Source organism: Mesocricetus auratus, unplaced genomic scaffold (assembly GCF_017639785.1).
Source record: "Mesocricetus auratus isolate SY011 unplaced genomic scaffold, BCM_Maur_2.0 Super-Scaffold_15014, whole genome shotgun sequence".
Classification (NCBI taxonomy): Eukaryota; Metazoa; Chordata; class Mammalia; order Rodentia; family Cricetidae; genus Mesocricetus; species Mesocricetus auratus.
In genome coordinates, this window is record NW_024429186.1 from 62,800,109 (window position 1) to 62,826,789 (window position 26,681).

Consider the following 26,681-nt stretch of genomic DNA (forward strand, 5'->3'; position numbering starts at 1 on the left):
ATGCATGCATGCATGTATGTATGTACATATACATGTCTCTTAGTTTTGTTAGTTTAAAGCATCAAAAGGAACAATATGCCTGTGGTAGTAAATGCACCTAGCATTGTGTTATCCACTGCCATTCTGTTACAAAGAGTGTATGTGATTTACTTCCAAATAAAAACCAAATGTGGGTGTGCCTACTGCTGGCTCTCCCATGCATATGTGGAGAGGGGAACGATGCCGGACAAAATATTAATAAAGTTGCACTGCTTTTATTTATGAGATTCTCTACTCTATAAGATCGAAACTCTTCAAATGAAAAGTTATGAAAATTATTTGTCTCCTCTGTTGAGTGGCTGCGACTGCATTGCTGCCACAGGTGAGGGTCAGCCTACCTAACCCATGGGCTTAGAAAATGTCTCTCAAAGATGGTGAGGACATTTAAGTTTTTCAGGAAGCGTAGTTCTCAGCCTTTCTCTTCAAGCTGCACTGCCATTGGGAAAAACACCCCTGTGTGAAGGAAAACCTCACATAAAGGATGCTAGGAACCACAACAAAGCCGACATTCTAATTTCATCACATTAAATTTAATTGATATTTTTACTTTATAAATTTGTTTCTCTCTACTGCTTGTTTCAGATATGAAGTGCAGTCCATGGGTGGGCAATGACAAGTTGTAAAGTATTTCTCCAGCAAAATATAATGATAAAAACGTATGTTCCTACTCAAACACTAATCTCGTCCATAATTAACCATTGCTTTTTTCTGTCATCAGACTCTGACCTTTAAGGTGTTCCTGTTGTGTGTGTTTTTAATGCCTAACTTTTCTGGAAAATGTGCAGAGGTCATAATGAGGCATAATTATGTATAGTATATAATTTTCTTTGGCCTTTTTCAAGTGCTAATTTAGCTATCATTTCTTCCTAAAGAATTTTTATAAGAAATGTATTTTAAAATGAAAGCCCTTTCTTCCAGTTTGACCTAGATTGCTATTCAGCATGTATTTAATAGAGACAGGAAATTTAGCCACACTTATATAGATGTTAAGTGAACACTATAACATATCATCAATTAAACAGCAAATAAATTTTAAAAAATAGGTTTTTTTTGTTCCTCAATACCCTGTATTTTATGAAATATAATTACAATACATATAATAACTCACCTACCTCTTTAGTCCTCAAATTGCATGTTTTAAATATGTATATTATAAATATGTATATCATCCCTATCATGGAAAAATTTTTTACACCTACTAACTAAATGTGTGGATATCATTAATCACAAAGTATCGGGAGGGCTAAGTCAAAAGTGCTCAGCGTGGGGCAGGTCACATAGAGGCAGGAGGTGGTCGTGATTTATGTCACTATTGTTCTAAATGAAGCAGCAGTGTCCAGTGCGCTCATTCCGCTTCCTTCCCTGTAACTTGCCAACCCATGGCACTACGCTTCAACTGGCAATTATGACAACGCTGAATGAGCAAAAACGTTCTGAAGTGGCTACATGACTTAAATAGTGAGGCTTGAGGATTGGAAGGGACTGAGGGCTTCCCACCATCCAGGATCAGTCAGAACTTGTCATTACTTAAAAAAAACATCAACAACAACAACAAATCCAAGGCATGATTTCCCATTGCTTTCTATAACGAATGTATAGTGTTTGCACGGAAAGGCACCAGGGTTAGTTAGAAAAGACTATGCAGACTCTAGAACACATTGAGAAACACTTGGGAAAGTAGCAAATGGTGAGCATGTGGAAACAGAATTGCTTTCCTGGCAATCTACAAAGCCTTGCCACCAGTCATCTGAGATGGGTCTGGATGAGAACACAAGTATGGAGACTTGGTTTGCTTTTCACTCTATTTTAATGGCAAGATACATTCCAGCAATTTGGTTTTTCATTAAAGGTTATTTGACATAAATGATATATATTTGCCAGGAAATGCACACAAAAGGAAAGAATTACTTTGGATTTCTGACTTAGTTTAAGTAACTTGATCAACTAATAGAAGCAGACTAATTCTATAAACCTGATTTTTTTTTTACAAACCAGTGGTTAGGGAATATTGGGGTTTAAAGAGGATTTTGAGCATTTTTATGCTCTTAATGCTTGCAATCATTTAAGACCTTGAATAAATTTTGCTAAATAATACTTTACATCCATAATACCTCATTTGTTCACAGAGTTGGTATTTTGTTTTAAATGGTAGATTAAATGCAAAGAAAATCTCTAATAAGTTTTCCATGGTTTATATTAACATATATACCTGTAGTCATTTGCACTAAATTAATAAGCTGTATTGTTGTATGCCCTTATGATACGGAAAATTTTTCAAATTTATTCCTGAGGCTTCCAGTCAAACTTGCCCACATGAATAAAGGGAAACAGCACAGAGGGGAGCTGATGAGCAGGCAGAGTGGGAGGCGGCTCTGCACACCTGGGGCATCTTTGTCATCTTCTGACTCCACAGTTCCCACTGAGCAGGGTTCCCAGGCCTGGACAGACTATTCCCCACAGCGATGGGGTCCAAGCTCCACAATGCTTCACACCTCCGTTCTGAGTACTGCTTTTTGTTCGTTCGTTCGTTTGTTTGTTTTTTCTGAAGATCCTACTCCCCATAGCGTAAATTCTTCTTGCTGTGGGTTAACCGTTCTGACAGGTTTGCATAGGGCTGACTCTCTGGTGTTTTGACAACCTTCCCAGATTTGGAGACACCTCCAATTTAGTGTGTCTTAGACGTGACGCGCCAAGGTTGCTAATCAATAATAGCAAGCAAACCTTAGGAGTAAGGTTTTTTTATTTTTATTTTTTTATTTTATCTTTTTTTTATTTTAAATAGCTTGTTTTACATGTCAATCCCAGTTCCCTCTCCCTCCCCTCCTCCCGCACTCCCCTTCCCTCCCACCCTCCCACCCTATTGCCAAATCCTTCCACATAGGGGATATCTAGAGTCTGTCATTTTACTCTGGGAAGGGTCCAGGCACTCCCCTAAGAGTCCAGGCTGAGAGAGCATCCCTCTTTGTGCTATAGGCACACGAAGACTGTTTGTATACCAGGGATAGACACTGATCCACAGCTCAGGGCCCCATAGGTTGCCCAGGCCTCCTCACTGACACTCACATTCGGGGGGTCTGGATCAGTCCCATGCTGGCCTCCCCACTGTCAGTCTGGGGTCCAAGAGCTCTCCCCTGTTCAGATCAGCTGTCTCTGCTGGTTTTGCCAGCCCATTCTTTGCCAATTTGCTCATCACTCCTCTCTCTCTGTCACTGGGTTCCTTGGGTTCAGTTCAGTGATTAATTGTGTGTTTGCCTCTGCTTCCATCAGTCACAGGATGAAGGCTCCCGGATGGTTATAGACATCAAGTTCACTATCAGGAATGGGCATTCGAGGTGGTCTCTCCACTATTGCTTAGCTTGCCAATTGGTGTTATCCCTTTAGATCACTCGAGGAGTAAGTTTTTAAAGAATGAATTGGGCAGTTTTTAAACTGCCCTTAGAACAATGTCGCTCCACTCGAAAGTGTCGTCACCTCTCTTGAGTCGGTGATAAGATAGCAGAATAGCCTCTCCATGGGAAACTTTCTACTGACAATTGCCAAAATGCCTGCGGATGCCTGTGCTGTGTTCCAATCATCTGCATCCCTAAACGCCCATGTTCGAACCTAATCTCCAGTGCAACAGTATGAAGCTATGAGTCTTTGGAGGGTGATTAAGTCGTGAATGAGGTAACTACCCTTAGAAAAGACAAGGACACTTGCTCGTTACCCCTCCTTGTGAGGAAGCAACAAAGAGGCCCATCAATGAAAGAGTGAGCATGCTCTCACCAGACACTGAATCTTCAGTTGTCCTGATTTTGGGCTTCTTAGCTTCTAGATTGTCTAACCTATACATTCCCTCGTTTGCAAATTTCCCAGAATAAAATACTGTGTTATAACAGCCACAGTGGACCAAACAACCTCACATATGTGAACACCATCCTAGTCTTGCATGCGAGCTGCCTTGGAAAGAACCCAAGGAAAGCTGTCTTATGTAGGCCCTGATTGACTTCAGAGCCCAAGGGTAAACAAACTGCATGACTTCTGCTTTGGTGGGAGCCCTGAACGGAGAGTTGGATGGTCTCAAGGCACTTGTCACCATGCCTTTGCTAAGGAAACCTTACTCCCATGGACCCCATCTACACATATCAGATCATTTTCCTTTGGACCTTCAATCCAGTGGCAAGTCCGCAATGCAAAGGCAATGGCTGTGTGGAAAGCATGTGGCTGTTCTTAGACAGGCATCCACATGCCTTGCTTGGGTGTTCCCTTGCTATGCCTGTGACAGTGCTGCCTGCCTGCAGCATATCAGAAGAGAAACTACAGGCCTGATCTCATTGAACTCTTCTACTCATTGAGAGTGTCTACCCACAACCATAGCACGGCCTCATTTGAATACCTATTTTCTTGGCACATAAAGCCTTTTACAGATGGGAATGAAAGTGATATGTATGATCTGGGAATGAATGTGATACGTTAGTGTGTATGCATGTATGTATGTATGTATGTATGTATGTATGTTCGTGTTTGGCTGAAAATTAAATATGAAAAAGATTGAAATGACCTGGCTTAAGAGTGCTTTAGGAAACTACTTAGAGAAAAGATTTCAATTTATTGGTACACTGAGTTTAGGTTACACCATTTTTTTCTGGTGGTTTTGATTGCACTAAATATCCAATCTATAGCTGACAAAATTTCAAATCAATTGGCCATAGTGAACTAAATTCAAATTCTTAAATAACTGATGTGGAGCAATCTCTTAGTTCATGAAATAAGGTACGTCTTATTCTTCTAAAATTACAAGTCAAATGAAAACATGTATTTAGTCCCTGGACTATATATAGTTGGATTAACCTTTGCCTTAGAAAATAATAGAATATTGTGGCTTAGTGATACCAATGGATCAGTCACTCTTGACAGAACTGAAATTGACAGAACTGAAATTGACAATGGAATAAAATCTAGAAAGAAAAACTTGCATCTTCTGTGTCCCATTGACTTTATAAGTTGCAGTCTATCTGCCTCTAAGAAAATGGTATCAAAGTTTAGAATTCCACAGCCCAGGGATGTAAAGAGAGTTTTCAATAGGTCACAGAGGAAATATCTGAGGCACCCTGACCACAGAGCTTCTGCTTCATCTAAGTCACTCTGCAGTTGTAGTGCAAGTGTAACTGTATGAAAAAAACGTGTGTGGCTGTGTTCCAATAAAAACTTTATTCACAGACACAAAACTTTGTATTTCATATAATTTACACATACCACAAAACACTCTATTTTTCAGTCACATAAAAAGGCAGAAGCCATCCCTCACTCCCAGGCCAAACATAAACAGTCACTGGGTAGAATTAGGCCCATGGGCCACAGTTTGCTGACCTCTGCCTTAGAAAATAAAAGAAAAATGTGAATCAACAAAGTTAGCGATCCCCTCACACTCCATCAAAGATCTGAACAGTGTCACCTGTAAGCTATAGCCATAAAAGCCAGTTCATCCTGAGCTACAGTGAGAAGATAACTGGGCCATCCAAGTAGTGAATCATTCTATAAAACTGATCTGAGCTCTTCAGAAATGTCAAAATGGTCAGGACCCCCCCCCCAAAAAAAGAGTAAGAAAAACTACTCGGGATCAAGAGGATGCAGAGATAAAAGGCCTGTGTGGTCATTGTTTGGGCACCAGACTAACAATAAAGGTACCAAAAAGAGCACATCTTGAAAGTGTAGAATTTTAACAAGGATTATTGTATGGTATTATAGATTTGTAGAAAATACCTTGGTTCTTGGTCATATTAGCTCAAGTCTTTACAAATGAAGTATTGGACTCAACAAATAAATTTCAAATGGTACAATCATACAAGAAGGTAGTGTGTGTGCGTGTGTGTAGTGTGCTTGCATGCTGTGTGGTGTGGAGAGGGAGAGAAGGAAATATAAAATATTAACAGGAAATGTTTCTGAGTGGTAAGTACACAGACATTGTTCTCCTACCAGTTGGCTTTTCCGTGGGTCTGAAATTGCCAAGCTAAAAACTGGAAAGACTTTGTGTATATGCAAAGAGATATAGCCATAAATTTTGGTGGTCCAAGCTCTGCTTCAAATGCAAAAGTTATGATATGTGAAGGCAGGTTACTCTACAAAACTCCCACCCATTTCAGTTAAATTCGGAAGCAAGTGAGCTTGACCAGTTGGTTCCCTCCATCTACTTTCTTCCCAGCTACTACAGAACAGCTGAATCCTGAGCTGAGTAAATCAGGCAACAAAATAATCCACACTGGGCTGCCACAGGCCCTACATCCAGACTCCTGTTTGCTGAATACTTGCCCCCCCCAAATCTAAAAACTACTCTTTCCCTCTGAGATTAAAACTACCTCACTTCTTCTCACAGTTCAACCCAGACCATATGACATATCAGTTTGCTCATCTATGAGAGGCAAACTGAGTGAGTCTGGGGAAAAACCTAACTTGGGGGAAAGTGGTAATTGTTCTATCCAAGAGTCTGATCAGAGAGAAACCTGTAAATTGGTTGGAGACACAGACTATGTTCAGTTGCCTTTGTATGTCTGAGGTCATGCAAGTGGCTACTCAAGGAATGCTTGGATGCCGCAATGAGTAAGTAAATAAACAAATGGAAAGGTAAATCTGTTTTACATGGAAGTGTCAGGTTTGGATTCCAATGTAAAGAAAAGATTTTTGATGACCCCAGTACCAGACTGGACCACTGAAGGAAGTCATGGAGTCTTATTTTACTCACTTGTTTATTTATTTATTTATTGAAATTTACAATAATAGAATAAACATATATCTTGAATATATTTTAGAGAAAATTTAGCACTTAAACATCCAGACGCTCCTCTACATGTATGATGAAGACTGTCCCTTGACTTCAAGGGTTCTGTCTGTTAACATTCAGTCGGGTTGAAATGGATCTGAAATCATGACGTAGGAAGGGCAGTTGGAGGAACAGTGCTTAGGAGAGAGTAACTGTCCTCAATTGCCTGCAGGGTGACCATGGCTCTGCAGCAGATATAGGACCAATGAACAAAACTAAGTGGGGGAGGGGCGCCCTGTGGACTTCAGCAGCTTAAGAAAGCACACTCTGATGGAAACACCTGCCCAGCAGAGGGACACTTTGCTTTACCAAATTACAAACCATTGTCGTGGGACCTGTATAGATAGAGGTGCTTGAGTTAATACAAACCAAATGGACTGTTGTCAAGGGTAACCGGGAAGGTAGCATCTACACAGGGTGTGAGAATAAGGCTCTTCCATCTGACTGGAAAAGGCATTAATAAACCCAAAACTCAACCTAAAATTTTGATGTTAATGCTAAAAAGATAATTAATAAATATTTTCAAATCCTAAGTCTTCATGAGTACATAAGAGGCAAACATTACACCTTGACCATTAATTCTTTGAATGTTTCCCCAATGAATACAGACTTGATAGTAATTACTGACCAAGAGAAATTCAGGTTGTCTCAATATATAAGATAATGCCCTATCCTAAAAGATGTCCAAAATGTCCAAATATTCCCAAGTCCCTAGGGTTCGTCTTTCTCTGTATCTCAGGCTACTATCCTTGTGCACTCTATTACTGCCTCGAGCCTAGCTAATTCTCCCTCACTTCCCCCTACCACAAGCTTATGTCTAACATTTCCCCCTTGCAATCCTCATCAACACTATAACTAGATGTCTCCCTAAGACTCCTTTGGAAGAAGTCACTACATATTCAAAAGCCTAGAATGAGCCATCCATTTAAAAATACGTGCAGCAATAGTTAGAAGGGGCAAAATCCACACAAGATTATTAAGGCCCTGTGAAATTACAGACAAGTGGTATTTAGGTGTTCTTGGGATGGTGCTAGTAGAGTTCCAGTCTTAAACCAGATAAAGCCCCAAACAAACTACAAGTACACCTAATACACTGCACACCAAAGCTCCAACTCCACGCCATACACACCTCTCATTTCTCTCCACTTGGCCTTTTGTCCTGTCATACCTGTAATGAGCCCCCACTGGTATCCCATCCTGTTCTTTGCTAACCTTTCTCTTTACCGCTGTCCTCGCTGCTATCTCTCTTGCCGCAACTCTTTCCCTACACTTGCATTCTCCCGGTAGGACACTACTATGGCCTGTTGTCTGTGTGGTAGGTCAGTTTGTCTCTAACAAAGATAAGCCTCCAAAGGCAGCACACGGTTCATAGCTGCATTCCCTGAATCTAGAATAGTGACTTGCAGACAAAAGATGCTAATGAATGATCTGGCGAATGAATGATTGTCATTTCTGTGGCTACATACTTCTGTCATGTTCTCTTTCCTCTTTTAAAGATCTAATTATATGCAGTGTATGGTTTCACTTTGCACATTTTTATCTAGTCATTTGTTTTAACACAGGAGTCTCAGAATAAAGATTCTCTCTACATCTTCCATGTTGCCCCACTCAATACTCTGATTCAGCAGATTCTGTGGATACCTACTGTGTGTCAGGCACTTTAGTAGGAGTGACGATATAAATTAAAGGCTGTGTTTTTCAAGTTAAAAAAAACAACCAAATGGAATATTTCTCTGCTGATTTTCTTAATAAAATAAATACACCTGAAATCTATACTTTAAATAAAGTAATATTCAATTTTTCTACACTTTTTACCATCCACCAAACCCATTCAAATAATTATTTAAAACAAATTAGGACATATAAGAGATCTCCAGATACACTTTAAATCATTAACAAGTATAAATAAAAACATTTACTATAAAGGTTTTTTTTTATGTAGGGGAAACGACCTTGAAACACTTGCTTTTTCAGGATGTTTACTCACAGCAAAACAGAAAGATTTCTGAATATTATGAAGACTTTAGGCCTACTCTGGAATTTAAGTAACTTAACCATTTTGTGCAATATGGGTATTTTGGAAGCTGATAAATATTATTTTTTCAGAACCAGAGGCAAGAATTTGGCAAAGAACACAGGGAGGAGAGATCATTAATTTTCCTTTCCCCCAATAGGCTATTTTTATTATGCCAATTTTAATCACCATGCAATTGAATGGGCTTAAGGCGTATATTCTCCACACCACTGGACATCACAAACATGAAAGCATTTTATACTGTCATACATCACTGTTTGTACTAGCTTATACATATATACAGAAATTATTCACACATCTTAACCTTGCTATTTCCTCCTCTCAAACCAACATACTATCACCACGGAAGCAGCTTTTAAATAAATGGTATAAGAAATACAGCAAGGCACACTGTTTTTAAAAACGTTTTTCTCATCACCACCTCAAGAAGCATAGAAACCAAAAACAAACTTAATAGTAGAATGTAACAGTTTACAATATACAACACTGTTATAGCTCTTTCTTGAAGTGCTGCATAGATAATTATTAAAAAGAAGGAAATAAAATGGTGCTTTTAATTGTTGCTTAATTTTGTAATTAGGACCAATATATCTCCTCTATACTACAATCAAATCAAGGGTGAGCTTTTTAGGTAAATCACTTTCAATAATACCATGAGCATTTTCAGAGTAAAACATAAAATTGGTCAAGTCCTGGCGGGGAAGGGTGTCATTCCAGACAGTGGGTTTAATGGACCATCAATTTAGTGTACTGCAGAGCTTTAAGGGGGAGGCAGGAGAGGAGGGGGTAAACAGAAGTCTTGCTGGAGAGAGGGTTGGCAGAGGTAGCTTGGGACAGGAATCCATGGGAGAGCAAGCAGCTTTGTGGAAATAAGATCACCTAAAGAGAAGCAATGCACACATCCAGATCACAAGGCCCACGTGGACAGACTGGTTCAGAGGTGATGGGTGGCAGTGACGACAGGATGGAACCCAATATCAGCCCAGGGTAGGTCAGGCCGGCCCTGAGCTGCAGCCAGGCTGTCTACGGGAAACAAAAAAAAGTGACAGGAAAAGGTTTCAGAAACATCTCTATCGTTTGCAGATTGAAGCCCTTTCGGGAAGCTGCCAGTGGGGGATCAGCTGCTAACGATCTAAAATGAGAGTGTGTGAGATGTGACTAGTTCACTAGCTCAAGGCTCAAACTACATACAAATAAAACAACAACAAAAACAAAAACAAAAAAATTTCAGTTCAGTGAGATACACAGATACTTCAATACATAATTTCAAAAAATAAGTGGAATCAAATACGATCAGCTTTTCTCTGGGTAATCAACTCATTAATTCTTCTGTGGGTGATTTCAGTTTTAACATGGTAGTTCCAAATCTGTATGAAAATGTCAGGCAGCTGATACCAAGGGATGTGACGACGTGCGAATGATAATCTTCAGACTGGGGCCTGGCTCTCAGTTTAGCACTCCCTTCAGTAATTTGTGTGTGATGTTGAACAATTCTATTCTGTAGTGATGAAATGTGATAATCCTGAATGCTAGAGATCCTTGCCTATAAATGGCTATAATTAGAATTTACAGCTCAAATATTACTGCGTTTCATTTTTAGGTACAGGAAACATTGTGGAAACCAAATTTATTCAATTCTCTTTTTACGTGGGATGATTGATACAAATTTGTTCCAATCTCATTGTGTCCTACTTATTTCTAAATGGCTATAACACCTGGTCAAATCTGAGAAACATCTAAATTCCAGGATACAATTACCTTAGGTTCACAGACCAGCTCTCAATAAAGCAGGCCTCTGCCTGCCCGGTTTAATCTAAATTCTGAAGTGCTATATCAGGTTTTGTCCTGACCTCTTAGAAGCAAATATTCTTCTGTATCTTTCTGTCTCTTTCTATACACTTACAACTTTGTGTAGGAGTCAGAAAAAAAGTTTTCCATCTGTAGTTCCACTAGAGCCAAACAGGATATTTGGAGGATAGGGAGAGTTAGCAGGAATGGGGAGACAGACAGAGGCAGATGGGACAAAATTTGGTACAGTAAATTAATTCAGTAATTTAGGAAAGCACAGTGTGGCATTGCTCAAATGCTGAGGATGTGACTCATCAGAAATCTGCCACTGAGCAGGGACTCCTCGGGTGAATCGGATCCTGTCTCAGGAAAGAGCTGGCAACTGAATTCCCTGTGGGTAATCAATTCTTTCAACTTGGCACACTTGGAAGCAGGCAGGCCAAATGGGCTCAAGCCCAAATCGTTGTGTGTGTGTGTGTGTGTGTGAGAGAGAGAGAGAGAGAGAGAGAGAGAGAGAGAGAGAGAGAGAGAGAGAGAGAGAGAGAGAGAGAGATGGAGGGAGTGAGAATGTTGACTTTATACAATAAAATCTTTTTTATTTAGCATGGCGAGTTATTCAGATGCACCAGATAATTCAAATCACATCATGAAGAGCCTTGGTTTGGTAAGGTGATTTAAAGGTAAATTCACAAGACTATACATGTAGTGTCTAGTGGAAGAATAATATGTATGCCCCCCAACATAGTTTCCTAAAGCTTCTTGGCTTGGCCAAACAGTGCCAGTCCAGTAGGAGAATGAGACACTGTGTATGGTGAGAAGTGTTTGCTCCTACCACTTTCTGAGCTTATAAAAGCAGAACCTCACTCTAAACTGTATGTGCAAACCTGAATATGGATCAACATAGATGGTCATCTAAAATCAAAAACTCTGTGGTCTCCACTACACCTGCAGTCTGATAAAGTAGGCAAGACAATGAAACCAAGACCAGAGGAAGTAATAAAAAAAACCCGTCCCCAACACACACACACACACACACACACACACACACACACACACACCAACCAAACCACCAGAAAACCTGAAAGAGAAGACATAAAAGTACACATTGGCTGCACACGAGGAGTTAACTTTTTACACGGCAGGATTTATCCAGCCTGAAGTTTAGGGTTAAACCATTCATCAGAGATCACAGGCTTAGGATGGGGATTATGAAGAAATAACTGTCAGAATACAGCAAAAAGATTAGTGCAAAGTACATCTCTTAGGCAAGTCCTAGGAGGCATTCCAGACATATACTGTGCGCTTCCTCCAAATTAGGCAGAAAGAACTGGATCTATCCAGTTACCTTGCCTTTGATGTGATTTGCTATAACTGACCTCTCTATTTTTACGGAAATGCAACACACAAATGGTCCCAGTGAAAAGCCCAGCAGTGTGCCTGGAAATAAGTGCAAATGCACACACCGGTGGGCCACACTAAATCTTCTCAAATGACTTCAGAGGTTTTTTTTATTTGAACATAGGAAATAAAAATAAATTTCAAAACACTTCGAAAAGAATTTGTTCTAGTTGCAGACTACATGCATGGCTCTAAGTCATAGGAATTGTAATCATTTCATCATCTGAGAATTTATTTCTGGGAAAAGAACTCCAGCAAATTGACTTTGGTGAATTGTGTTGTCCTCATACAAAGAAGATCTCATCTAATGGTCCTCAAATGGCTTTTAGAAAGAAGAGCTTTTGCTATTTTGGACTCTGTATGAAGGACAATGACAATAAACATGCTTACTCCAATGCAACGTGTCATATTTACCAGTGCCTTTCCTACCCATCCTGACACTAAGTGCTGAAAACAGCAGCGTTTTCAGACTGGGTAACTTTTCAGGTGACAGCATTTCGACTCTATGTGAAAGTTCAAGCCCAAGGCTGGTAACTAGCCCTGAAACGAGGCTCCAAGGTGTTTAGTTAACATAATACTGCAACACACACACACACACACACACACACACACACACATTTGCACACATATAAACACATACATACACTCAAATGTGCGCACACCCCTTCAAAAGTGAATAGGAGCAACATATAACTGTTGCCATCGCTCTAGGCAATAAGTCACTTGGGGGCGATGTCAGTTCTGCAGAAGTAAAACTCGCTGCTTCTCCCTTTGCCCACAATAGAGGCCTGCATGGGGTGTAACAGAGCCCCGCTGATGGGCAGGCAAGCCTTTGGGAGTCTTACACTGTCTATGCTTGTAAAATGTGACAATTACATAGATCCATCAGCACCTTCACTTCCCTCCAGTCAAAAAATGGAATTGCTCATCATTTACGTTTCATTTCAATTCCATTTCTCTATGTGAGGGAGAGAAGAGTCTCCCAGAGGATCAAACAGGGAGAATACATTCCAGAGGCTTCTCCAAGGCCAGAGCTTTCTCTGCTGCTGATCTCAGCACGGCTGGTGACTCGAGGGTCACAGTCACAGGGTGGCACACTCAGAGTGCTGTGGCTTTCCAGCCTTTATCCTTTTTTCAGAAAACAAAATCAGCTGGGCTCTCCAGGGCCTTCAGTGGAGGCGGACGGAGCCCGCATCCAATCAGTTCTAATAGAACTTGCTCTGAAACAGCTTATCGAATCCCAGTTACTCTCCCTTAATGGTCAGTTTTACTGCATACTGATGGAGAATGTGATTATAGGGTGGGCACAACTCACAGAAAACACATTTCTCTCTCTCCCACTTTTGTTCTCACTCACAGCCAATTGTAAATAGAGTCTGAAATGGGAAATTAGTGAAGCTACATTAGTAAGTAGGATGGCTTTTTTCAGTTTTGCATACTGAGTTTATTTTTAGGGTATATATATGGTATAGATTGCCCCCCTCGCTCCCCATTCTAGCAGCTCTACACAGAATCACACATTTTAATGAGCTTAGGGCACAGGTGTTGCAGGGAAAAAAATAATGATGTTTGCCATTCATCTTTCAAATTAAATAATGTGTTTTTAAATAGTAACTTTTTTCATAATACATTATGGGAACAACATTTATCTGTCACATTTTAAAAGATGTATTTGTAATAAATGTAAATTACTTTTAGAAAATCAGTAATTAGGCTCATCAAAAAATAAACAATCTGCCACAAAAAAGATAATCTTTAGCATAGTTAAGTATAATAACTGTTATTTGAATAAGTTAACAAATTAGGGTAGATTGCTTCTGTAATTCATTTCCTATAGCACGAGTTTAGGTTACGCATTAGGCTTCTGCAGTGGGGGTGGAGGGGGCACTATGCACCTCACACTTTAGTGAAATGCAACTCTCACATCTGAAATCTAAATTTCTCTTTAAACTTGATAGAGGAGGTACATTCATCATCGGTGCTTAGAAATGGGAAACAACAAAATCTTTGTGTCACTTTTAAAGCTATATCACCACCTCAGAATTATCAGCCAAAGCAGTCTTATTAAATATGAAAAGTAGAATGACTTTCTTTTAAAAAATGATGGCAATCAGCCTGTCACCTTCAGGCAAAATTCAAAAATTCTGTTTTTATCAGGACATCATTAAGTTGTCACATATTCTTCCATTATTTGTGTTCTAGACCAGTCCTCAATCTGTGTGTGTTCTAGACCAGTCCTCAATCTGTGTGTGTTCTAGACCAGTCATCAATCTGTGTGTGTTCTAGACCAGTCTTCAATCTGTGTGTGTTCTAGACCAGTCCTCAATCTGTGTGTGTATAAATAAGGGGATCTTCTTTTATATCAACTTCCCCTCCTGTTAGAATTCTCAGGCATGGATTAGGAGCTGTGACAGCACAGCCTTCCTCAAGAAAATGAGTGTGACAGTACCTATGTCGGGTAGAAGCATAAAGGGAAAACTCGAGTCCAGAGACACAGTCTTCAGCCCAATCCTTGTTCATCAGCAGGCAGGTCCAAGTAGGAGCACAAGTAAGGAATCTTAAAATGATCAGGCATGACTGCAACTTGGATAGTATTTTTCTCCCCCAGTGGAAGAATTTGATCAGCTGTTTGCTCAGATATTGAATTGCTCTTGTCAAAATGATGAAATAAATATGTCACCAGTTTTCCTCTTTTGCTTTTCACAGTTACTTTCGCTGTTGTAAGCGTAAGCATTTCTATTTAATGTCTTATTCTGATATGTATGTGTCATGACTGGTCATTCTGACTACTCTTCTATAATGACAGCTCATACACCACACACACATATGCACACACACTCACACCAAGTACTCATACATACCTTTCAATGAGATGATTTCCATGCTTGGGGGCATTACTTTCTACCTATGCATGTTTCTATGTTGATCTTCGTGAAAGCTTACAAGCTTTTCTTTACAGGTTAAAGTTTGCAGCCTGGGATACATCATAGCCTTGGCTTTTGGCTGTTTTGCATTCAATGGGCGAGCTTGAATTTTTGATTTGGCTGAAGCAGCGTTATTTTCTTCTGGTTCACCTTGGTTTCTTGAAAGTCCATCTTTATTGGCCTGTTTTGAAGGAGTAGTAAGCTCTGAGCTTTCTGAACAGCCCTGGGATGTTCGCGATTCATTACCTGTTTCCTTTCTATTGTCAGCCTCTCTCTGAGGGGAAGGTTCTGAAAGAGCTACCATGTCTGTCTGATCCAGTGAGGAAGCAGCATCATTGAACACAGGAGAGCTTGCTGTCACTTGTGTTGGCATAGCAGCTTCATCCGGAACTGCTGGTTCATTTGGAAGGGCACTAGAGAAACAGGCTTTCTCATCCACAAGGTCATCTTCAACACAAGCTTCAAAGAAGCATTCGATGTCTTCCTTGTCATCCAAGCTAAAGTCCACAGATTCAGGTGGCAATGGGGTGCTGCTCTTCTCATCTATGTAATTGGTGACCTCCCCACAATCACTGTCATGGGATGAAAGAGATAGGTAGGAATAAAAGTCCCCCTTTCTTAGGTGCATGGGCCGATGAGAATGTTCTAACACTTTCTCCTTAATTTGAGTTAATGAAGTGGGAGGGGCTACCTCACTTTCGGGTTGTGATTTACTTTTTAGGGCTGTTGATGCCATGTCAATGATTTCCTTAACAAAGTCGTGTACCGAACAATCTTCAGCATCTTTTTGATGGGAAACATCTGGCTGGCAGTTGCAACAGGAAGTGCTGTTGCTGATAGAAGCACTTTCCTCTGTCTCGTTTTGTTCGAGTAGGCAGCAACCCGCAGATTTGCTAGCCCCGCTTGGTACATCATTAGACAAAGATTTTAGTCCATCACTGTCTTGTCTGCTTCCAACTCTGGTTTCCAACAGCAGTTCTGGGCAAGAGTTCTCAACAGATGTGCAGTGGGCACTTTGATTTTCAGAATGGTGGCGATTTGGACCAATCTGAGGAAGATGTCTATCATTTGGGGGACAAAATTCCTTTACAGCAACATCTGAATTATCTGAAGCATCCGTTAATGCTTTACACTCACTATGTTTGGATTCAGAACTTTTTTTCACATTTAAACCAAGGGTCTCTGATGTTTCTGAAATTCCATTCAGCTTCTCCTTTTGTCTTTCTGGAGTACTTTCAATATTGCCATTTTCCATGTCAGCCACATGTGGATCTTGACTAACTTCATAAGGATTTTTCTTGTTTTCACCTCCTGTCCCTAAGTCGTGAGTTCTGGGTGAATCCTTGCCATTTCCATTGTTTTCAGAGAGACATTTTATGGGGCCATTAAGAAGGGCCTCAATGTTCATTGTATCTGAGGGGTTGATCTTCTCACTTCGACCTCCATCTTTATTGCCCTTTATTTCATCAGTGGCACTGCACCGTTTCTTTTCCCTTGTCAGGGAAAATTTGGGTCTTATCCAAGTCTGCAGCTCATTCTTTATGTAGTCCAGCCCAGACATCAGGTGGCTTTCTTCATAAATCTCATCATCTGTCGCAATACTGGAGTCGTCCTCCTCGTCTTTGAGGCACAGCTCTTCTTCAGTCAGGGTGAGAGTGGAGCTGGACAGGAGGTCGCTGTCGTCTTCGTCATCAGTGCAAGCAGAGGTGCAAGAGACATTAACAATCATACTAACGTTGACATCACTTTCGTCAGCCACCGAGTGATTCAGGCGCTTCCTGAATGATGCATTGGATTCTGGGACCTTGTTTTTGTGTAACACGATATCCTCTGAACAGAGGGAGAGCTCATCACTGCTACTCAGTTCTGTAAGAGATGCTGCTGAGTCTTCATTGATAGAAGACGCAACATCCAATGACATCTGGCCAGTAAAGGACATCTTTTGGGAACTGCTTTGGAGAGTGACATCAGAAACACTCCGCTTTATCTTTTGCTCCGAGGGGCTCTGGATATTCTCCAGGCGATTCAGGAGGTCTAATGTCCTCTTGCTCAGCTCACCAACTGAGCCACTGCTCACACTTAAGTCCCCAGAGCTGTGACAGCTAAAAAGATCTTCATTGCTCTTATAGGATGTCAACCAACTTTCTAAAGAAGTGCTTCGCTGGAGGCTGTCACTGCCATTTTTAAAGATACCTAACCCAAACAAATCACCCCCTGGAGAAAGGGACTCTATAGATGAGCTACGAGATAAGAGGGAGAGCTGTCTGGCATTCTGAACGCCTGTGAGTGTCTTCTCTTTGTCACTACTTTTATAGGAGCTTTGACCCATTTCATGGGGTGCACTTGCTAAAACCCTTTCATGGGGCAGCGCATCAGTTTGTAACTCCGAAGCCTGATGTTTAGATTTGCAGGATTTTTTATCAAAATAAAAACCACAAAGAAGGGGATCATCCACATGCGCCTTGTCACTTTGTGACTGTTTCATTATCATTGGTAACTTGAGTTTTGAGCCTTGGAGGTATGAGTAATCATAAAATGTAAACACATCATGTTTTCCTTGTAATTCTTCTCCTGCACAATCAGTGACATGTTTGGGAACACTGTTTAAATCTCCAGCTTTTCCATTTACACAACCCACTGGTGAGATGGGTGACTGAGAGGTATTTGGAAGCTTAATGCATTCCTCCTCATCTTTAAATTTTTGCTTTAACACGTTGACTGTATCTCCTCCCATTTGTGGGTCCAGATGTTCAGTTTCAGGGTTACTTGGGGATCCATCTACCACACTGAACACACACAGTTCAGAGTTGGTAGGCATTTCATTGTCTCCTTCGCTGACAATTCCACTCTCACTGCTTGAATTCTGGCTCACGTCTCCACTGTGACATGGGCAGGGTCTCACCAAACTGGAACCCCCTAAAAGATCTGGCAACGATTTTGTGGATGAAAACGAAGAATCCTTACTGAGACTCTTAGTTAAGACACCGGGCTGGGCTGTGCCTGTAAGCTTTAGACTACTTTCCAGAAACGCAGTGGGGCTGTCCTTGTGGAGGGCAACGTTGTGAAGACTATACACTTGGTAAATCTGCGGGCTGGAAGGTACTGTGATGTTTGAGGTATACTGGGACCCTCCAAAGTCACCTGCCTCCTCCTCATAACCAGGATCCTGGTGGTGTGTCTCTTCAAGTTTCACTGAGGGTATGGTAGACTCTGGGTCTTGATCAAGGTCATTTGATTCTTCATGCAAACTAATTAGCTTGTTACTTATATCTGTTTCATCCCACTCTAAGGCATCTTCACTCATTCCATTCAGGTCCATCAAGCCGGGATCGATCACATTCAAAGTCTCCTGTGTAAAAGGGAGGGGAAGAAGAGAGGGAAAGAGAGAGAGAATTAGAGAACTTAAGTGGGGGAATTTCTATCTGTTATAAATGTCTTGGAAGTCAGAAACTGGAACTGAAACACAGTCTGGGAGATAGCAGCAGCAGTGGCTCTGTTCCTCCTTGAAACAATATCCAAACACCGTAGGGACAGCTTTTCTATCAACAACTGTCACTGAGGCATTAACATACATTCAAATGTAAGATCAGTATACTGCTATCGCATTATCATTTATGGGGTTAGCCATTTCCTGTCGATTGTAATACATTTGAAATCTTAGTTTGGGTTGATTATTGCAGCTTGAATATGATATGTGTCACACAGGCTCGTGTTTCAAAAGCGTGGTTCCCATCTGATGCCACTATTTTGGGAGTTTCTGCAGGTCTTTGTGGATAATATTTAACTGGAAGAAATATGTCACTTGAAGTGGGTCCTTGGGAGGATCTTGTCCCTGCACCTTTCTCTGCTACTGCTTCACAGTGGAGCAAACAATGATCCTATACCACATGCCTAAGGACATGATGGAGACAAGTGACCATGAATGGGATCCTCAGAAACCATGCACCAAAAGAAATCTCCCTTTCTCAAAATTATTTAAGTATTTTAGTAGTGATATTTGAAAGTAGCTAAAGCAGCTAGAAATTGTCTGCTACAAAGACACCCAGCCTACAATCTACAACCCCAGAGAAGCTAGAACCCTCTTCTAGAAACAGATGGAAGCAGATGAATAAATTCACAACTAACCGTTGAACCAAGCTCCTGGAGTACAATCAAAGTGAGGGAGGAGCGATAATATGAACAAAGGAATCAAGACCATGACGGGGAAACCCACAGAATCAGCGGACCTGAGCTAGTGAGAGATCACTGACTCAGGTCTGACAAACGGGGAACCTGCATAAGACCGGACTAGACTCCCATAATATAGGTGACAATGGTGCGGCTAGGACAACATTTGAGGCCACTAACAGTGTGTCCAAGATCTAACACTAATGCACAAACTGACTTAGTGGAGCCCATTCTATATGGAGAGACACCTTGCTCAGCGTAGACACAGGGGGGTTGAGGGGGTGGGGAGGTGCTTTGGTCCTGCCTCAAGGAGATGATGGGACAGACTTAGTAGACTTCCTAGGGGAGACCTTACCCTCTCTGAGGAGCAGATGGGAGGTGGGGCGGGGGAGGGGGAGGGGGGAACAGGAGGAGAAGAGGGAGGGAGAACAGGGACTGGAATTTTAAAAGTAAATTAATTAAAAAAAAAGAAGTAGGCTGAATAAGCCAGTAAGCAAGACTGCTGCATGACCTTGGCCTCAACTCCTGCCTTGAGTTCCTATATCAGCTTCCCTCAATGATAAACTGTAATTGGGACATGCAACCCAAATAAACCTTTTTTTTCCGCCCCACCCCCCCAAACCAAATGTCTGCTACATGAAGGTTAAAGAGAAGAGCCCATATATTTCCTTAGGGAACATTTACGCTTATACTCACTTACTTCCCGGGCTTGTAGTAATACTGTCTGAAGCTATGCATCATAACCTTCTTGCCTCAATTTCTGGGTTCTCCGCTTTAAGTCCCATTTACCTGGGAACGTAGAGCAGAGTATACACCTTCCCTTTCTTTCTTTTCTGGTCTCTGCCATAAGAACTCCTCTCAGCCTCCTGTTAGACCCAAGATGAGCAACACCCACATCTTCCTGAGGTTTCCTTAGACATTGTGTCCTGGGTCCCTTTCTTACTCGTTCTTCCTTTGTGAGAGAGATTTCACTTTGTCTTTTGTTAACCATCACTATTGGTCCCACCTACACTTCTCACACGTAACATCTCCCAGTGCCACATGAAAACTATCTAAACACTTTCCAGACCCCCAGGGATACCATAGCCCAGATGCCCTTATGCTGCTCTCTGCCTGCCTTCATGAGAACTCAGAATTCTCTTGGATGATTTACCATTATTTACATAAAACTTACTGCGCCTTAGGGTGTAGCAGTGGAATGGGCTCTTTCAGCACACTCACTTGTCTTGTTATCCAGTTATCTGGTAACACTATGGAGGCAAGCTGGGTGACGGAAGCACTGTGGGCCCTGACAACTTCCGCTTCCATAAAAAAAGAGAGCATCCTCAGTTCCGACTGTGCATGCTGAGGAGACAGGTGACTGGATACGACTCGAGAGACAGCAGACCAGTTGATGGCCTCACTCTTCTCGCCAGCTTCAACCCCTTGTACAAGTTAGTTAGACTTCCTGAACATCAATATCGTCATGTATGAAACAGATACAGCTCCATGCATCTTTCAGAATCATTCATCGGCTGAAACGTGAAGTAATTATATGTTCCCAGGGAAGCAGTCAATATTTGGTGTCTAACTCTTACCATGTGTAGAATTGCTCATAAGCTCCTTGCCTCAGTCTTGGCTATCTCCTTCTCACTGTTCCTTCCAATTTTCTCTCAAAAACAATTCATGATCTGATAGGGAAGGAGGGGACAGCTGCTTTAACAAGCCAGGGTTTTCTCATTGCAAGTCCGACTGTCTCAACTGTCTGACTGAGAAACGGACCATGGTGCTTTTATTCCTCGATGGTGGGAAGAAAACCTCACCTGGAGCATACTCAAGCATATTCTGAAAGCCTCAGTCCTTCCTGAAACTAACGGATGAAAGACGCCACACAAACACAGTGAGTTTTGTAAACCAGCCATTAGCGTTTTGTTATACTGGATATGGAAGAGATTCTCTGTATAACTCGATTTAGTTTAAAGTAGTCCAGCTACAAGATAAACATTAATTAGAAGATATTTAAATCTTTTCTAAAAGAGATCTTTCCTGCTGCCGATGTTCTCGCAGCTAATCTAGTACAAGGTCAGTTATCACAGCCGCTTAGATACCCATTCACTGTGATGAATTTCTATTACAATTTCTGTTTATTCTTTGCTTGCTGATAAAGGAAAGGACTAACGACCAGTCTGCATAGCTAGTGAATGTTAAACTCTTCAGCGGTAGGAGCGATCAATCAGTCTACTCAAATAGTATATTAATTTCAAACACTATCTTACCCGACACAGTACTGACAGTGCTGATAAATAATTAAAGTAGGCTTTCAGAGGAGCTCTTTGTTACTCTGTTCAACTCTTACATGTGACAGCGGAGGCTTTTCCTACAGGGTCTCAAACCTAGGGACTCAACTGGAGATGCAAGCATTGTGCCATCTTGTGCCAGGAGCTGAAGCTGAGTGATGCTTGCAGCTCAGCCTGTCTGGGGACACAGTTATGGGCAGATACCGCTTTATGGCTTTACAGACTCACGGCTGTGAAAGGACAGAACTCCACAGTACCTGGAGGAGAGGATCAAAAGCCAATGAGATAAAACATTTCCATGGGAAAGGATTAAATTTGGTCTATGATTTTTGCATTAGCTCTTGTCCTTTAAAACTTCCTAAAGTGTCTATGTGATACTTCCAGGGAAGAGCCAACTGGATCTGCTTGGAAATCACTCACTTTTTAACTAAACATCTTCCATCTGAAAGAAGCCTTCAATCAGCCTCACCCATTTCCTTTGAAGCTAACCTTGACAGCTACTTTTACTTCTTCCCTTTCCACTCTGTCCTTAATTCTTCTGTAAGTTTGAGATCTCCTCCCTCTTGCGCAGCATTTCATACTCTAAAGAAATGGTTTACCTTCATGGCTATGATATTACCTGCTAAACCCTTTCCATAGACTACAGGACCCACGCATCTCACAATCATTGTAACACTCCTCACTCCCTAGGCTTTGGTTCTATGAATATCCATTAGAATGTTCTGAAGGCAAAAAAAAAGACATACTGAAGATGACAAAGACTCCCCTCTCAGTATATGGCTTCCCTGGTCCTTTTCTTTCCCTCTCTAGACAAGCCCCCTGCTAGGCTAAAACCCTGAAAACTGAGCTTTGATGAGCTAAGGCCTACATCTTCCTCATGGCCAACTTTGCATAAGCCAGTGTCTTTTCCAGAAACTCTGGACTCTATATCACCCTTCATGAGGAGTGCAGCCTGGAACTCAATTCCAGCAACACCTTCCAGTTTTATCTTAAATTCTGTAGTGTCTTTAAATAAAAATCTTCATTTCTTTGGGTTTTAGCCTAAACCATAAAATATACCCCACAGGGCAAGAAGAAAGTGAAAATATCCAAGAGGAAGTATTTCACAACTAATGTTGTCTTTTGCGCAACTGCTGGGGGCTGGGGAAGCAAGGCATACACATGGACACAACTCATCTTCTCGGTGACAGTTCAACATAGTCAATAATTCTCAAGCTAATTATATATTTGACTTTTTTATTATTGCAATTTGTAAAGAAATTGCTCAGCACTTAAAAAGAGATGCCCATATTCCCATACTCAATAAACTGGGAAGTCCGAATAGATCCCACCCAAAATCTAAGCGCTTTTGAATAGAGCCAATGGATGGTGAATAGTAAATGAGGGACCAATGGAAAGCATGCCACTGTGGGAATAACAGATACACATTAATTCAGGTAGGGCTCTTTCATTCACAAGCTTCTTCTGTTAGGTTTTAGGGAGGAGGAACCAGAGAGGTGAGGTACTAAGGAGAATTGCCCTCCAGGCAAGAGACTTAGCAGAATCAGCAGCAACACAGGTGCTTTCTTTTAGGTTCATCAAGGGAAGGGGAGGGCTTGCATAGGTGAGAAAGCAGGCTGCCTTAATCCATGATTTAAGTTCGTTACTCTTCCTCTACACGGTTAAGTTGGTCCCAGTTAAGGTGTGACCCACACTACCTGGAAGAAGTAGAGGAACAAGGCATTCTGGAGGACTTACGCTGTGTGGCAGGAAGCACACTTTCTTTGGGCAGAGAAGAGGACTAGGTTAGCATTTAACAGTGAGACATAACAGCAAAGGCTGCCTGCAATCCTTGAATGCAGGGAAACAGCTTTGTATGTTCTTGCCATGTTTGTATGTTCTTGACAGGCCTCCATGTTTAGGGCCTAATTACCTGCGAGGTTTGTTTCCCTGTCAGTGTGACATGACATTTTCAGGTCAATAGAATTTTGTCCTAAATAAATGCTACATAAATAACGTGCATGTGCACGTGCGCACACACACACGTGCACGCGTGTGCACACACGTACACACACATTTCTATGTATCTTCTCAAGAAACAAATGGAATTAATTGGTGATAGCTTATGTTATTATTTGTATTCTCTAAATAAGGATATTTACATTAGCATAATATATAAAAAGAAAGTAAAAGAGCGTGGAGTAGTGAAAACAAAAAATCACGATTCCAATCAAGTAGGCAATGCCTATCTGTATCAACCTATCAATGCTTGTGTCAATATCTTTGCCTGCATTAATACCTCTGCATCATATGGTTTTAATTGAGTTAGTTCTTACAGAATTGTTCTTCTAGGATTTTCTTTAAAATTTCATGTTTATAAATCCAGTCATACTGAACCTCTTTGAAGAGAAAGCAGGAGGTACCCTTTCTGAACATAACACCAGTAACACAGACACTGAGATCCACAATTAATAAATGGGACCTCCTGAAACTGAGAAGCTTCTGTAAGGCAAAGGAAACATTCAACAAGACAAAATGGTAGCCCACAGAATGGGAAAAGATATTCACCAACCCCACATCTGACAGGGGGCTGATTTCCAAAATATACAAAGAACTCAAGAAGTTAGTCACCAAAACACCAAATGATCCAAGTAAAAAGTGAGGTACAGAACTAAATAGAGAATTCACAATAGCGGAATCTGAAATGGCTGAAAGACACTTAAGAAAGTGCTCAGCATCCTTAGCCATCAGGGAAATGCAAAAGCAAAACAACTGTGAGATATCATCTTGCTCCTTTAAGAATGGCTAAAATCAAAAACACCAATGACAGTTGATAAAGGAGGATCCTAAGAGAGACATACATGGTCCCCTGGAGAAGTGGAAAGGGACAAGATCTCCTGAGCAAATTGGGAGCATGGGGGGAGGGGGAGGGAATTAGGAGAAAAAGAAGGGAGAAGGGGAGGGGAGAGGAGGACAGGAGGGAGGAGGAAGATTGAGTCAGGGGAAGAATAGAGGAGAGCAAGAAAAGAGACACCATAATAGAGATACCATTATAAGTTTAACAAGAAATCTGACACTAGGGAAATGTCCAGAGATCTACAAGGATGACCCCAACTAACAATCTAAGCAATAGCGGAGAAGCTACCTTAAATACCCATCCCCAATAATGAGACTGATGACTACCTTATATGCTATCCTAGAGCCTTAATCCAGTAGCCAATGGAAGCAGAAGCAGACACCCACAGCTAAACACTGAGCTGAACTCTTGGAATTCAGTTGCAGAGAGGGAGGGGTGATGAACAAAGGGGTCACGACCATGCTGGGGAAACCCACAGAAACAGCTGACCTGAACAAGGAGGAGCTCTTGGACCCCAGACTGATAGCTGAGAAACCAGCATAGGACCTACCCAGACTCCATGAACGTGGGTGCCATTTAGGAGGCCTGGGCAGTCTATGGGACCTCTGGAAGTGGATCAGTATTTATCCCTAGCATAAAATGGACTTTGGGAACCCATTCCACATCGAGGGATACTCTCTCAGCCTAGACACAAGGGGGAGGGCGTAGGCCCTGCTCCAAATGATATGGCAGACTTTGGAGATCCCTTATGGAAGGCCTCACCCTCCCTAGGGAGCAGAAAGGGAATGGGATAGGGCATCAGTGGAGGGCATGGGAGGAGGGGAGGGAGAGGGAACTGGGATTGACGTGTAAAACAAGCTTGTTTTGTAATTTAAATCAATCAATCAAACAATTTCATGTTTAAAGATTCAATATTTTAGGTGTTGTTCACAAGAAATGAGAAACACATTACTACGAAAGAATAGAAATGGGGGAAAACAGCAAACTCCCCCCCAACACACACACACACACACTCTCTCTCTCTCTCTCTCTCACTCACACACACACATACACACACACACACACACACACACACACACACACACCAAAAAAACATAAACCCAGCAACTTGGTAAAGATCTGATGCAGTAGCATCCAGATTTCTTTAGTTTCCTTTAAAAGACCCCTCATCAAGGAAATTTCTTTTTGCAACAGAGACCATCACAGAAAATCACAATCAATTAAAAGGCAGAGTTCTACACCCAGTGCCAAGTGATACATAATGATATAACAACTGGACCTGCAGAGGGACAGGAAGTTCGCTGTGAGCTTGTGTCTCCTAGGAATGTCAGAGAACCTATACCCACGAAGAAGGCTCACAAACATGGTCACTGAAACATTACCTGAAAAGGCTTGCTGTCAACAGACATGCTAATGTGGGCAGAAGGATCTGCACACGGAACTGCAGACAACTGAGGAATGCTAAGAGTGGACTGAGACAGACAGCAATGGCTCCCCCAGGGAGAGCACAACAATTGTTCATCCCATAAATGATCGTCCCTCAAATTATAGACATACAAGTGACTTTTTACAGAATAAGCAGGCTGTATTTATGCATTTAGAAACACACAAATGGGCGTGCACGCACGCGCACACACACACACATACACACTATGTAACAACAATTAATGCAGACAATTAATGCAGAGAGAGGCCATGAATTTGAAAGAGAGCAAAATACGTATTTCCGAGGGTTTGAAGGGAGAGAAGTAAGGGGTGAAATGATGTAAGTATATTATAATCTCAAAAAGATTTAATCTTCCTTGAGGGATGTTATTGAAAGATGTGTTCCTTAGAAGGGTTCTCAAAAATACTAGGATGACTGATATGAAACAAGAATACAAAAACAGGCTGAATGCTTCTGTCTATTGGAAGATCTTGCAGTTTTCATTCAGACTGTTTATTCTAGACCTAGCCCAATGAGCAGAACTGCATGGAGAAAATCTAGGAAGGGAGATTTTTATGTAGAAAAACAGAGACTACAGAAAAGTCTATTAGATACTGTTCATGTTAGTACAATGAAATATCTGTGGTAAACAAATCAAGTGAAGAAGGGTGTTTTGACTCATTCTTTCCAAGACTTCCAGTCTTTCGCAGAGAAGGCATGGTACGGAAAGCATGACAGCAAGAATGCATGACAGCAAGAATAAATGACAGCAAGAATGCATGACACACGTGGTACACATCACAGCAAACCAGAAGCAAGAGCATAGCAGGAACCAAGGGGCCCAGGAGAGCTTTCAGATGCTCAACTCTAATGACCCACTTTCTTCATCCAGGCCATACTTCCTAAATGACCCACAGCCTCACCTCATAAGCAGGATCACCAGCTAAACAAGAAGGACCCAGGACACGAGCCTTTGAGGGCCGTCAGAAGATAGGC

The 26,681-nt window shown here is 41.4% G+C and overlaps 1 protein-coding gene across 4 annotated transcripts in view; it reads right to left on the bottom strand.

The window, feature by feature from the left end:
* Positions 1-6,747: 6,747 nt before the first annotated feature.
* The window catches only part of Akap6 (A-kinase anchoring protein 6), a 441,052-nt gene continuing 421,118 nt past the window's right edge, over positions 6,748-26,681 (bottom strand). For all 4 annotated transcript variants that reach the window (XM_040743100.1, XM_040743097.1, XM_040743098.1 and 1 more), the window contains 2 exons: positions 14,918-18,329; positions 6,748-9,893 (listed from right to left, as the gene is read on the bottom strand). In XM_040743100.1, coding sequence (XP_040599034.1) covers positions 14,958-18,329 — 3,372 coding nt within the window. In that variant the 3' untranslated portion in view covers positions 6,748-9,893; positions 14,918-14,957. The remainder of the gene's footprint in view (positions 9,894-14,917; positions 18,330-26,681) is intronic.